Source organism: Nematolebias whitei, chromosome 13, assembly GCF_014905685.2.
Source record: "Nematolebias whitei isolate Nwh7 chromosome 13, NemWhi1, whole genome shotgun sequence".
NCBI classification, from domain to species: Eukaryota; Metazoa; Chordata; class Actinopteri; order Cyprinodontiformes; family Rivulidae; genus Nematolebias; species Nematolebias whitei.
Window position 1 is genome coordinate 20,168,533 of NC_056510.1, and position 13,851 is coordinate 20,182,383.

Sequence of the window (13,851 nt, forward strand, 5' to 3'; positions counted from 1 at the left end):
AGATTTTTTTTTTTTTAGTTAAATGTTTGTCTCATGATTTAAATTTTTTTTTCAAAAACATAATAAAATCAAAGGCGTAGTATTTTTGAAGGAATGCAAATACCCGATAATAAAATTAAAAGTTTATCTTGAAATAGCATTAAATATCTTGAGAAAACGAGTCATTTGCCAAAACTGTTGTCAGCATATATTTAATTTTTTGTAAAAAAAAAAAAGCCAAATATTGTATAGCAAGCTGCTTTTGTGACCGATGTTTTAAACAGTTTTTAATATTACAGCCATATTGTGCTGCACTGTCACATTTACAATGTCCTTCTCTCATCTTTTTTAAAACAACAGCAGCCTTACACAAGACTATAGAAGGTACAAATGTGAATCTATTGTCAGTGGAGAGACATTATGCAGACTCTGGACAGGATATATATATTATTATTTATTTATTATGCTGTATTTGATTTGAGTCTGCAGTTTTGGAATTTCAACTTGAAGTGGGAACAGCATGCTTTCCAATTACCGTTATAAAACCCTTTTCCCCAACTGGTTGTGCATGGTTTGATAGTGTTTGAAGGGCTTAAAATAACTGGCTTTTCACTCGACTGCTGTGGCTTTTTTTTTCCCCTTTTCAAAAATACATTCCGTTTCTGAAATAATTAATGGTTTGTCTGAACAAAAGAAATCCCAGTGGAAACTAATGGGCTGAATGTTCACACTAGAACCTTACAGAAATTCAGCAGAGAAACGCTCTTATCTGTTGCAGCAACTAGTTTTTACTACATGCTTCTCTCTCACAATGAAGTCTAGAGAAAATAAAAATAAAAAGCATTAAATGCTATTTCACTGAAAACCAAGTATTGTTTTAAAGTCAAATTCCTTTTTCAGTCACATTTCTATTTTTTTTTTTGTCTTCCTAACTCAAAATAATGTAGACCAAACCACTTTTTTCCTCTAAGGACTGTGAGCACAGCGTTGTTCAAGTGACTCGTCCAGTAAAACTGCGGAGGACACCATTCAGATCCCGACAGTCACTGAGAGCGTCCATCATCTATAAAGGCCCGGTTCAAGTTCTGACACAACCATCCGTGGAGCCCAAACCAACAGATACTGACCCCACCACTTCAACAACTGCATCTGATGAAAAGCTGGAGAGCAGCAGCGACGAAGCTCTGTCTGACACAGACAAGGGACCAGGTAAATTATTTAGCATCAAAACTTTTATTTCTAACATTTGGACATGCAACATGAAATTAAACTTGTACGTGTTCATCAAACAAAACAGCGGAACTGGACAGTGTAGGGAAATGCAAGGCCCTGTACAATTTCACACCTGAACACGAAGATGAACTGGCTTTGAAAGAAGGTGGGTGGTGAACCCAACGCAGCTCATCCATGTAAAGACTGATGCCGTAGCTGATGAAGTTTACTGTTTCACAGGTGATCTTCTGGACATTTGTACCAAAGGAGAGAATGGTTGGTGGTTAGGAAAGCTTAATGGTCAGAAGGGTCATTTCCCGTCAACCTATGTTGAAGAGCTACCAGTGCCGGGTCAGATGAGGTCAGCGGATGTCTGAATAACCAGACTGATGAAGAGCGAAAACACAAAACAGTGTGGGTCTACTGGACTACATGTTCAGCAACAAAATATTCAACATCTGCTAACATCCAAGCTACAACTGTCTAGGGCTAAATGTTCTGTCCTTTTGTGTAAAGTGGCAAAAATTGACTATGTTTATGCCAAAAGTTTTTGGAGGAATATTTATAATGCATTTCATACAAGAAAGCTCAAATATTGACATTTTACAGTTGAGTTAAAAACCTTACAATGATTGGAAAAATGTATCTTTATTTATTTATTTTTGTTAAATGAGCCATGCTAAAAACAATAAATGAAGTTTCAATATGAATGATTCTGTAAGATTTTTATTTGGGTTAAAAAAAAAATAAAAAAAAAGAAGTGAATCAGTCTGAATAATTCTGTAGTTAAAATATGTTATTTTACTCTCTTTGATGTTATTGTTAGGTACTGTAATAACACTTTGTTTTAAATGTGCTATTTAAATAAAGTTGACTTGACTTGAATAAAACCAAAGTTAAAATGATAAAATATACACAATTTAAAGTTAACAATGAGACACAACTCCTGCTAAGTGTATACACAGACCTTTGAGTCTTCACAAGGCAGTTGTACTTTGTAATCCTCCTTGCCTTCAGTCAACAGTGAACACGTCACAACAGGTTTTTACAGGAAGTGGCGGCTCAGCAGCGTGCCTTAGAGATAAACTCCTTCCTGACATTTGCCAGGAATGCTGGTAAATTATTGGTCTCCTGAAGCCGGCTTTCCAAGACCGGCAAACAGTCAAGAACTGGGTCGCTGGACACAACTATAAAAAAAAAGTATACAAAGACATATTTACATTGGTTGTTGCAAATCAAACAACAAATAACATGGACACGCCATGTCTGGGTTCTGTTAATACATTTGTATATTTATTATTTGAATCACTTTGGGTGCTTTTTAGTGGGTAATCGTTTTTGTGCTCAGACTTTATCGTAGGGGTATGGCACAATACACTTACTCTGGTACGATCCATCTTCTTTAATTCCCATTGTGATGACATAAGCGTCGTTCTGATCAGAGGGGCTGATGTTTCGGAAGACAAACTGCAACTTTTTACCTTTAAAAAAAAAACCCAAACATGTTCTGTAACTTCTACAAGTCATTTTGCTGAACTCAGAACCACAGGTCTGTTTCAGAGAAAAAAGTTTTATGAACTCGTTTCAGAAAATAAGCAGAGTTCTGTCAAGTCTGAATGTTTACTGACTGTGAGCCAAAAGAAAGGACAAGAAAAGAAAAATCATCAATGGATCAATTCAGCACTTCGCCATGGCAACAGGTAAATACTGAGCTGAGCCTCTACTTTATTCATCAGGATAGAGATGTCTTCAAAATAAATGCAGCATTAGGGGGGGGGGGGGGGGGGGACCTCTTCTTTTGTTATTTAAATTTTGTAACCACATCCAAGCAGCCATGACTTGATGTTTGGTCATTTCCATTGACAGATAAAAATTAAATCAAGCAGAAACCACATGTACCAGCAGCTGCTTAGGATTGTACTGATTTTCCATTGAAAATCTCTCCAGGTAAAAAAAAAAAAAAAAGCATCTATTACTGCAAGCTAGGTAAATACAGTGTAAATACTTAATTTATAAACTCAAAGGTAGCTCAGATAAACTCTTCAAGAAGCCATTGGTTTTCGAAGGGTCAGATAGTGTTTGACAGATGTTCAGTGGTGTGTAAAAACTTTAAACCTCCCATAGTTTATTTATAATTTGCTTCTAATGAGCCAGGGTTTCTAATATTTTGCAGTGGTCTTGATCAACAATATTTAGGCTTTGGCTGCGTTATGATTCATTTTGTCCAGCTCTTGCACCTTACCATAACAGCATATTGTGCTGTGTGCTTAAAACATGTGAAAGAGGACAAGTGGAGAACAAAAGAAGTGGCTAATCTAAAAATAAATAAATAACTTCTACAGCAGATGGACAGTAACTGAAAGTTATGTCTAAAAAAAAAAAGAACAGGAAATAAATTTAGCAACGACCTGACACAAGACCCAAGTTTTCAGCTAGTATCTTTATGGATATGACCATACTGGTGCTAAAATACTAGTTTATCAAACTGTTATTTTGAGCATTTTTCACAAATTCAACAAAAATCGGAACAGTTATGACAGGCTGCTGGTAGCAAAGTGTCTAAAGGTTCATTTAAAAAAAAAAGTATTTACTGAGATGTTTGTTTTGTGTTGTTGCTAGTTCATTTCTTGCGTTTAGGAGCCTTTCATACCTAAATGTTTCAAAACTTTGCAAAACATTCATAAAGCCTGAAGCAGTATTGCTCAAGGCATATTTAAAAGACTTCCTGGAAAAATACATAAGAAAATTATGGACGACTCAAGACATTTGCTCAATACTGTACCTAGGAATTTTGATCAATTTGACCAATTCCAATGTTTTATGAATAAAAAAAAAAACAGGATGTCAAATGACTCAGGAAGACAAAGAGTTTGTTAAAGAAAACCTGTCAAAGAACAGGTTACATCCACTGCAGGAGCAGACTCACAGATTCAGTGATTTCTAATTCTGTAAGGAATTAGTTCCTTATCTGTTTAACTCAGTTTACACTAAACCCACATTATGAGAACAATCAAAGACAGTTATTTCACAAAGAGGTGGCAGTCTGTGACTTACTGCTTGCTTATTCATGTCTATATTTTTGTTTTGGCACCACTAAAGCCAGAAAAACAATGACATCCAAATACATTGCTCATCAGACAGATTTGTCTCTGGTTTTAAACCAGTAAACATTTGAGCTTCACAGTGCAGATTCAAGGAATCAAGAAATGTAGCTAATAAGAAAATGTATCTGGCTTACTTTTGACCACCTGTGTCTTGTCCATGACTGCTCGTATCTCCAACCCCAAGTGATCCTGAAACATTAGTCTGGCTTTTTGGAGATTACGCAGTCTGTTTTTGTTGGCTTCATTTTGCGACTTGATTACTGAAAATGAAAAGTGACAATAAGCACTGTAGACTACATTTCAAATTAACATATGTGATACGTTGTGAACTTAATTAAGAAATACGGTCTTACACTCCTTTCTCTTGGTTTGTTCTTCTTTAAGTTTCTCGATGTTCAGGATAATGTTATTTTTCTGCATCTCCTTCTGTTGAACCTCAGACATCACTTCAGATATGACATGCTGCTTTTCCTTTAAGACCTTGTTCTTTTGTTCCAGGTCTGAAGAAAAAAAAATCATGACAGTTTAAAAGTTAACGTTAACTCTCAATTACAATTATCAGGCTGCATTTTAACTAGCGGTAGTCTTCTTGTTTTTTGATGTTCTATCAAACTGATACATACAAACAATATCTGGGTGACACAGAAAGTACAGTATGTGTAGTACAAATGTAATGCTACGTAATGTTGGAGAAACTTACCTTTTTTGAATTCCTGTATTTTTTCAAAGAGCTTCTCATCATCTTTACATTTCTTCAAACATGCATCTAAAAATAAATTTAGACCAACAGGTAAATAATCGTCATAAGTATGTAAAAAAGTTAATCAATCAACCTTTATTTATACAGGTAAATCCCATTGAGCCTCGAGGACTCATTTACAAGAGAGACCTGATAAAAATCTGGTCCTCTGGACATTCAAAGAAACAAAACAAAAAAATCGTAGAAACATTTCGTCTTTCATCCGATTCCATTCCATTTCAGATGAAAGACGAAACATTTCTACATTTTTTTTTTGGTTTTTTTGAATGTCAAGAGGACCAGATTTAACTTTTTTAGATTTTTCTACATGGATTATTGAGCATGCATCAGGATACTTCATAAGTATCAATTACAAACGATGGAACAGTTCTAGTCAAGTCATGTGACTTGTTGGCCGCTTGGTGTCATATTACATGCCATAACTTTCATCCATTATCTTTATCTGCTTCTTCCTTTCTGGGTCGCGGAGGTCGTGCCCATATCCAGCAGTCACAAAACGAGAGGTGGGGGACACCTTGGACAGGCCTCCAGTCCATCACAGGGCCACATAGAAACAAACGAGACAAACAACCATTCACACCCTCACTCACACCAAGAGATAATTTAGAGTTACCAATTTGCCTAACATGTATGTTTTTGGTTTGTGGGTGAAAACCAGAGTACCTGGAGAAAACCCACAAATGCACAGAGAGAACATGCAAACTCCACCCAGAAAGGCCCCCCAACTTGACACCAGCTGAGTTTTAATAATACTTGTAAGTTTCACTGAAAAAATGCATTTGGTTAAGCACACAATGTTTCGAATAGAGGTAATAGGTAATATAAAAACGATGACCTGTACATTATTTGAATTTACATTGAAAATATTTGACTACCTTAATTTAAAGTGTCTTGATTGTTTAATGAAATAAAAGCGTACAAAAACAACTTACCAAGTGTTGTCTTCACAAACTGTCTGTGGGACTGGGAAAGCTCTGCTGTTGTGTCAGTTATGTCCAAATACATTTTAAGGTGTTTATTGTGGATCTCCTCCATTGCACTGGCAAACCTATCGCTCATCTTTGGGTCTGTGATGGATGCCATGATGTTCTGGTATCATGCAATGATATGGAGGAAAAAGAAAACAGCATAATGTGCATTGTATAAATTTAGCTCAACAAGCATTCATTGCATATATTTTGCATGTTTTTATTGTTCTTAGCAGCAATATCACATTAGTCATGTTTAACAACCAGTCTTGAGGATAAAGTGGAACTTGGCTATAATAAAAAGATGATGTTCCTCCCAGGATAATGAGTGGGTCATTTGTACTTGTCCCATATCAATACAAATAATACATCGTTGAGTATTATTATTAGTTTCATCTTATCAGGTCTAACCAACATCATAGATCATCATAGCATCTCATTATCATATCATCTTTCTCTCAGATCATGTTATGCAGCTGAAAGCCTTGTAAAAAAAATAATAATCTAGAAATCTCTAGTTGATTTTTGTTGTCATGATTATTTTGTTACACACGTCGACGTTAAGAAACAGAAACTCATGTTAACAGTAATGGCTGAAAACAACCAATCAGCCAATAAGAATCCTGAAAACAACGTCGGGAAATGGGAATTGTGTACATTAATTATTGTTTTATCTGATTTTAGCAGCCTCATTTGCAGTAATCTAATCTTAATGGAGAATTAAACGTAAATAAAATGGTTTACATTAGCGAATGTACAAACAAGCAGTCGTGCATTTCAGGGTTTAACATCTGAAGTTTATTTGGTCCACTCATCTTAAGTAGATTAATTTGCTTCGTTTAATTTGGAAAACAACTTGAGAAGTTTTAGCATTAGCATGCTTGTGCTAATGCTAACTAGGAAACATATCTTGTTATTAGCCGTAAATTTACCTTTCCTATGCCACAAATTACAGTTGTAATTACTAGTTTTTATAGACTTAAATTGATTACTCACGTGTCTTGTAGTAAAGGGAAAAAAAAAAATGTTTCACTTCAAAACCGGAGAGTATTTTTTTAAAAATCGCGGTTTGTAAGAAGAAGGCGGTTACTGAATGACGGAAATGACGTTTGTTTTTGTTCTTCTTCTGCTCAGATTTAAGGGTGGTTGACAAACCATTTAAGTATGAACTATTGCCATCTACTGGAGTAGAGTGCAGACACATTTGACATAAAATATACATGTATGTACTTTTAATTTTTCTTTTTTACACAGTATATGAAAGTGACATAATTTGACTTCCCATTTTTACCATTGCTTCCTCAAAAACATAATTAATTTATAGCTAAAATTGAAAAGATTTCGTCCTTTCAATAGATTTATAACTTTTATGTCCTCAAGTCTTTCATAAAACACTAACATTTTTATAGATTATGAAATTGCTTTCCCATGTTAAGTATGTCTCAGTACTCTTGCCTTACTTTATAGATATGACTAATAAATGATTTGGGCTTTCCTTTGCTGACTGGAAAGTGAAAAATTTAATTCAAACTTTATTTAAACAGATTAGTTCCCATAGAGTCTTGAGGACTCATTTACAAGAGAGACCTGTAGACTGTTTTATTCTTTAATGTATGCATAGCTAGGATATCATCTTCATCTTCGTCTCCAGTAAATGCAATGAAAGGTAAAATAAATGCTTTGGTTTGTAGATTGTGAAGTATATAATAAATTGGTTGAAATAATTGTATTTACTTTGTGTGTTTGTGGTTTAGTTTCAAATAAAGCAGTTACAGATTCAGAATGATTATGTTCACTTTATTGCAAAACACTGAATGTTGCTAATTTCGCCATAAAGGCTGAAAGATTGTCTTTTTGTTACTGTTGTTAGTCTTTTTTTTTTTTTGTTGTTGTTGTTTTTTCTGATTTGCTATTTTTAAGTAAGGTATAAACACTGTTGTTCCAGTGCATTTAGAATAAGGTTTTTTTGAGCCTTTGGAGAATAAAATAATTGAATCATAAAACTGTTGTTCCCAACAATTATGAACAATGATCCATTCTGGATTCTATTTTTATCTATTTTGAATGAAAATAGTTACTTTTCCTACTTTTTTGTTTGTTTGTTTGTTTTGTTTTTCTTAAACTTTTCAGCTAGTTGAAGTAAGGTGCTCAGACCCCACCTTGTGGTGAATATGGAAAAAATTCAAATGACTCCCAAATCCATCTATCCATTATCTTTACCCGCTTCTTCCTTTTCGGGTCCCAGAGGTCACTGGTGCCCATGTCCAGCAGTCACTGTGCAAGAGGCGGGGGACACCCTGGACAGATCTCCAGTCCATCTCAGGGATACATGCAGGGATGTGTGTTGAGCCCTCTCCTGTTCACTCTGCTCACATATGATTGTGCACCTACTCATCCAGGCTGTCACAGTGTAAAGTTTGCAGATGATACAACGGTGGTGGGATGCATCACAAACAATGATGAGTCCAGCTACAGACAGGAGGTGGAACACCTGGAGAGGTGGTGCAAAGAGAATAACCTTCACATCAATGTGAAGAAGACAAAGGAGATGATCGTGGACTTCAAAAGGAACAAACACACCTACACCCCCCTGAACATAAGAGGATCTGTGGTGGAAGTGGTCTCCAGCTACAAGTTGGGTGTGCACCTGAATGACAACCTCAGCTGGGGGAACAACACCACCAGCCTGATCAAGAAAGCTCATCAGAGACTCTACTTCCTCAGGCAGTTGAGACGAGCTGGTCTGGGAAGCTCAGTCCTCACCTCCTTCTCCAGGTGTGCAGTGGAGAGCATCCTGTGCTCCAGCATCAATGTGTGGCATGGAGGCTGCACAGCTGCAGGAAAAAAGCTTTGCAGAGGGTGGTGAAGGCTGCACAGAAGACTGTTGGAGTCAGCCTCCCCACAATCACAGACATCTACACCTCCAGATGCAGGAAGAGGGCCACTTGCATCATGAAGGACCCCACTCACCCAGCACACACTTTTTGCCCTGCTCCCCTCAGGAAGGAGGTTAAGGAGCATTAAATGTAGAACCACTAGACTGAGGAACAGCTTCTACCCTGAGGCTGTTAGACTCATGAATCTCTAACCAGAATAACCACTGTGAAAAATGACATCATGTTGCTGCTGATCTGTTTCATGTTGCTGCTGATCTGTTTCATGTTGATGTGTTCATGCGTGCTCATCTACTCACACAAACTCATGCTCATGTTCGTGCTGCTGTTCGACGTAATGTTTTTATACTGTTAGTGCTTAGTGTATTTTTAGTTGATGTTTTTCTTAGTTCATATCTTAGATGTTATCATTGTTTTTCTTTTACATTTTATTGTTGGATGTAATTGGGACCCTGTGTGCATAATTTCGTTCCACCACATTGTGTGTCGTTCGCAACACATGTGGTACACATGTGTTGCAAACGACAATAAAGAATCTCTGACTCTGACATGAGACAAACAACCATTCACTACAAACTCCACCCAGAAAATTCCCTGGCTGGGATTTGATCTGGAAACCTTCTTGCTGAGAGGCAACAGTTCCACCAACTGAGCCACTAAATCAACAGACTAAATCAACTTTCTAAATATATTCACGTCTTTTGTTGTAGGAATGCTAATTGCCTGCTGCCTCTGATGCCGCAGCCTTTGACACCGGGATCATCTTATATTGACAAACGGCCACGCTGTTTTGGTTGAACATTGGAAAAAAGCAATATCTTATTCACAATTTCATGTAAAATCACAAGAGGTCCAAATATGGGTTGTTAATGACTTTCAGCTGCTACCACCAAATGTTAGCATAATATCTGTTACAATGACTGAATTAATGCCATTTGTGTTTTAGCTAATGTTGATTGTGGCCACCTTAAATTTGATTGACTCCAAGCATTCATCAATTGCAGATGTTCATCCAGTCATTACTTTTGGACAGTATCATTCAAACATATTCACTGCTTCATGAGCTTTTTTGCTAACAGACAAACAGCATTGATGTATGGGTGTATCCCACCTCTTGCACAATATTACTGAAAAATGGCACCAGTTCCCTGTGAACCAGAGAGGAAAAAGCAGGTAAAAAAAAAAAAAAAATTAATTAATTAAGGTCTGGAATGACTTGTAAATTCATCTACTGCTACTGGATGCCACTATTGAGTCAAAGAAGGTCTTCAGGAGCACCCCCTGCACTCCAAAAGACCCCAGTCTCCTCAGCAGGTAGAGTCATACCGGATACTGGATACTGGATTACCTCACTGGACGCCCACAGTATGTAAGGACACAGGGCTGTGTCTCTGACATGCTGGTTTGCAGTACGGGGGTCCCACAGGGAACGGTGCTGGCACCGTTCCTCTTCACCCTCTACACTGCAGACTTCACCATCGACTCCCCACACTGCCATCTGCAAAAGTTTTCTGATGACTCTGCCATAGTCGGCCTCATCACAGGTGAGGACGACTCAGAGTACAGACAGCGGACTCAAGACTTTGTGGACTGGTGCCAGCAGAACCACCTCCTGATCAATGCTGCTAAAACTAAGGAGCTGGTTGTGGATTTCCGCAGGCACAGGTCCACCTCACTGACCCCGGTGAACATCCAGGGTGTGAACATCGAGATTGTGGACTCTTACAAGTACCTGGGTGTTCACCTGAACAATAAACTGGACTGGTCTCACAACACTGATGCACTTTACAGGAAGGGTCAGAGCAGACTCTACCTGCTGAGGAGACTGAGGTCTTTTGGAGTGCAGGGGGTGCTCCTGAAGACCTTCTTTGACTCGGTAGTGGCATCAGCCATCTTCTATGGTGTTGTGTGTTGGAGCAGCAGCTTATCATCAGCTGAGAAGAAGAAGCTAGATAAGCTCATCAAGAAGGCCAGCTCTGTGCTTGGACGCCCCCTCGACCCAGTGCAGGTGGTGGGAGACAGAAGGACTCTGGCTAAAATAACATCATTGCTGGACAACGTCTCACACCCCATGCATGAAGCTGTTGCTGAACTGGAGAGCTCGTTCAGTGACAGATTACTGCATCCTAAATGCACAAAGGAGCGTTACCGCAGGTCCTTCCTCCCAGCAGCTGTTAGACTCTACAACCATCACTGCTCCCAACTCACTCAATAAGGATTAAATACATGCTGACCTCTGCTAAAACACACACTCTGCCTGTAATACTGTACTGTAAATAGTCTGCCATTCTCAATGTTCCAATACATATTGAACATTATTATTGATATTGTTTATCTTATTTCTTATATATTGTGTTGTTTATTAACATTTTAGGAACTTTTGTGTGAAATCTTTAAATATTTTTATCTTTTTATCTGTTGCTGCTAATACACTGGAATTCCCCATCCGTGGGACAATAAAGGCTGTTTCTATTCTATTCTAAATGACTCTCAGCTACAACCACTTCAAGCGTTAGCAGTTGTAAAATTGGCCTAATTAAAGACTTTTAAAAGGCAATTAGCTGTGGTGGCCATCTTGAATTGGAATGACTCTAAAAGTTAATACATCCAAATGGTTTTTTTTCCTTAAAGTTTAATTAAAATGTGTTCAGATATTGTCAAAACATTGAAAAACATTGTCATCAACCGTCATCCTTTAGCGGTAGATAAAAAATAATTTTATTACAGCCAAAATTATGAATGCAGATGCTCATACTGCTGTTTTAATTATCAAAGATGGAAGGGCAAATGTACACAATAAACTTGACTTTGGGGCATTTTTCAGGGGAAGCGCAACTTGTTGCTACATGAGAATGATAATATTCAAGTTGAAAAGATCCAGGGGTGGCGTGTGTACGTGCAGCGGGGTGGGTATGTGGGACACAGTGGCTAATATTTAACAACTGTACAAGCAGCCATCTGTGAAACATCTAATGGTTGCAAACAGTATTTTCAACGTGTCTTAAAATGCTGACCTCTCACAGCTCGGGAACACGTTATTACACTTCCATATGAGTCTGAGCAGGCTGCGGTTGTTGCCAAGGCGTTGATAGATGATTCATGATGTCAGGCCGAGATATAAGGAGATGCAAGGTGAACGAGGGCATCATGGTGCTGCCGTGTGCCGGTGCTGTCGCAGACCGAGAGAACACCAGATGGATTTTACCCACAGATTTGGTGTGCTAACCATACAGCACCTGCAGAACAACTACAGAGGGTACTACAGGTTTCTCAGCTTCATGTCGACAGTGGGTGACCCTCGTAATATTTTCTCGATTTACTTCCCACTCTGGTTCCACCTCAGCCACGATGTTGGCACAAAGATGATATGGGTGGCTGTTATTGGGGACTGGTTTAACCTTATTTTCAAATGGTAAGACAACCTCCATGACATTATTTTATTCCTTTATCGTGTGTTTTTGCTCAAATGCTTTATTACTCAGGATTCTTTCTGGGGACCGACCCTATTGGTGGGTGCAGGAAACTCACTTGTACCAAAACGATTCAATACCACATTTGGATCAGTTTAGCATAACATGTGAAACAGGGCCAGGTGAGTACGTCTGCAGCACATTTGAGCTAATGCATCCACAAAACCCTACATGAAAAGTGGTAAACCCTGTTGTTGGTGGTTCATTTTGCAGGTAGTCCATCTGGTCATGCCATGGGCTCGTCGTGTGTGTGGTATGTGATGATCACCTCCACTCTGAACATTGCCTCTGGTGTCCAAAGTTCTCACAGGTGAAAGTTTACAAGTCACATTTGGCACAAATGATTTCTTCAACGCTTGACTAAAAATGTGCATTCATACAGGTTTCACTTCTTGAGATCCTTTTTGTGGACAGTTTTTTGGGTGATTCAGATAAGCGTTTGCATTTCCCGGGTTTATGTTGCAACACATTTCCCCCATCAGGTCATCCTTGGCCTTATCGCTGGTATTTTCCACTCTGCTATCATGTTTTGCAATATTTCTGCTGTAATGCATGTTTAAGATAATGATCTGTTGTTGTTGGTTTCCTATACAATCTGCAGGAATGCTGGTTGCGGAGGTGTTTGATCACATTCCTTCCATCTATAACGCAAGCATGAAATCGTACCTCCAGGTCAATGGTTTTCTTCTCTCCTTTGCCGGTTGCATTTATCTGCTCCTAAAGCTCCTGGACTTTGATCCACTGTGGTCAGTTGTTAAAGCCAAGAAGTGGTGTGAAAACCCCGACTGGATCCACCTGGACACCACACCCTTTGCTTGTCTGTGGAGAAACCTGGGAGCCTTGTTTGGTCTGGGCCAGGCAGTGAACTCTGAGATGTTCGTTCAAAGCTGCAAGGGGAAGAATGGCTCCAAAACAGCATTCAAGCTCATGTGCGTGGCTGCAAATCTCACATTTCTGCAGCTATATGAATTAATTAAAATGCCCACTCACAATGAGACTCTGTTTTACATACTGTCGTTTTGTAAAAGCGCTTCCGTACCGTTCGGTGTGGTCGCTGTGATTCCTTACTCTGTTCATTTGCTGATCAGGGATGAAGAAAGAAAGCTGTCCTAGATTGTTGAAGGCAAGTCATACTACATTACTTGGTTTGAATGTTTTAAATGTTATTTGGTTCAGTTTCATGCAAGTTTAATGTAGTGAGTGTTTCCCTCTGTTTAAAGTGTTACTTTCAAAGTAAAAGTAGGTGTTTTTGAACGAAAGTAAACTGGATCTGAAGTCAGATGCAAAGTGCATTAGTTTCAGGAAAACCCTGAATTAGGCATTTTTCCTGGTAATGTGAGTAATTAAATGTAAAACACATTATAAAGATGGCTCATTTTGAAAAATGAATAAATACAGGGTTACATAAAAATGATTTTAAAAATCTCTTTCAAAGATGAACTTTGATAGACTTACTGGATCCTT

General features: G+C 38.2%; 3 protein-coding genes across 3 annotated transcripts in view; 2 read left to right on the forward strand and 1 right to left on the reverse strand.

Annotated features, from left to right (window-relative positions):
- The window catches only part of nostrin (nitric oxide synthase trafficking), an 11,676-nt gene extending 10,087 nt beyond the window's left edge, over positions 1-1,589 (forward strand). Inside the window, exons 14-16 of the mRNA XM_037686428.1 lie at positions 951-1,188; positions 1,268-1,357; positions 1,432-1,589. Of these exons, the coding sequence (XP_037542356.1) occupies positions 951-1,188; positions 1,268-1,357; positions 1,432-1,568 (465 nt within the window). The 3' untranslated portion in view covers positions 1,569-1,589. The remainder of the gene's footprint in view (positions 1-950; positions 1,189-1,267; positions 1,358-1,431) is intronic.
- A 609-nt stretch (positions 1,590-2,198) lies between these two features.
- On the reverse strand, positions 2,199-7,108 carry spc25 (SPC25 component of NDC80 kinetochore complex). Its single transcript, XM_037686430.1, has 7 exons — positions 7,020-7,108; positions 5,988-6,144; positions 4,996-5,061; positions 4,649-4,795; positions 4,430-4,555; positions 2,574-2,672; positions 2,199-2,378 (listed from the first exon to the last, which is right to left on the reverse strand). Exons 2-7 carry the CDS (start codon positions 6,136-6,138, stop codon positions 2,254-2,256), a joined length of 714 nt encoding a protein of 237 aa, XP_037542358.1. The 5' UTR covers positions 6,139-6,144; positions 7,020-7,108; the 3' UTR covers positions 2,199-2,253.
- Positions 7,109-12,111: 5,003 nt separating this feature from the next.
- On the forward strand, positions 12,112-13,500 carry LOC119419131 (glucose-6-phosphatase 2-like). The gene is made up of 5 exons (XM_037686432.1): positions 12,112-12,329; positions 12,400-12,509; positions 12,601-12,697; positions 12,770-12,891; positions 12,989-13,500. The coding sequence occupies exons 1-5, from the start codon at positions 12,112-12,114 to the stop codon at positions 13,498-13,500; spliced, it is 1,059 nt and encodes a 352-aa protein (XP_037542360.1).
- The last annotated feature ends 351 nt before the right edge of the window (positions 13,501-13,851 follow it).

Excerpts from the sequence above, each read along its gene's own strand:
- spc25 (XM_037686430.1), bottom strand. The coding sequence starts at position 6,138 with ATGGCATCCATCACAGACCCAAAGATGAGCGATAGGTTTGCCAGTGCA. Across the intron at positions 5,062-5,987 it reads GTTTGTGAAGACAACACTTG|ATGCATGTTTGAAGAAATGT; the intron begins GTAAGTTGTTTT and ends ATTTATTTTTAG. Across the intron at positions 4,556-4,648 it reads ACAAACCAAGAGAAAGGAGT|TAATCAAGTCGCAAAATGAA; the intron begins GTAAGACCGTAT and ends TTTCATTTTCAG.
- LOC119419131 (XM_037686432.1), top strand. The coding sequence starts at position 12,112 with ATGGATTTTACCCACAGATTTGGTGTGCTAACCATACAGCACCTGCAG. Across the intron at positions 12,330-12,399 it reads TTTAACCTTATTTTCAAATG|GATTCTTTCTGGGGACCGAC; the intron begins GTAAGACAACCT and ends TTTATTACTCAG. Across the intron at positions 12,892-12,988 it reads CATCCTTGGCCTTATCGCTG|GAATGCTGGTTGCGGAGGTG; the intron begins GTATTTTCCACT and ends TACAATCTGCAG.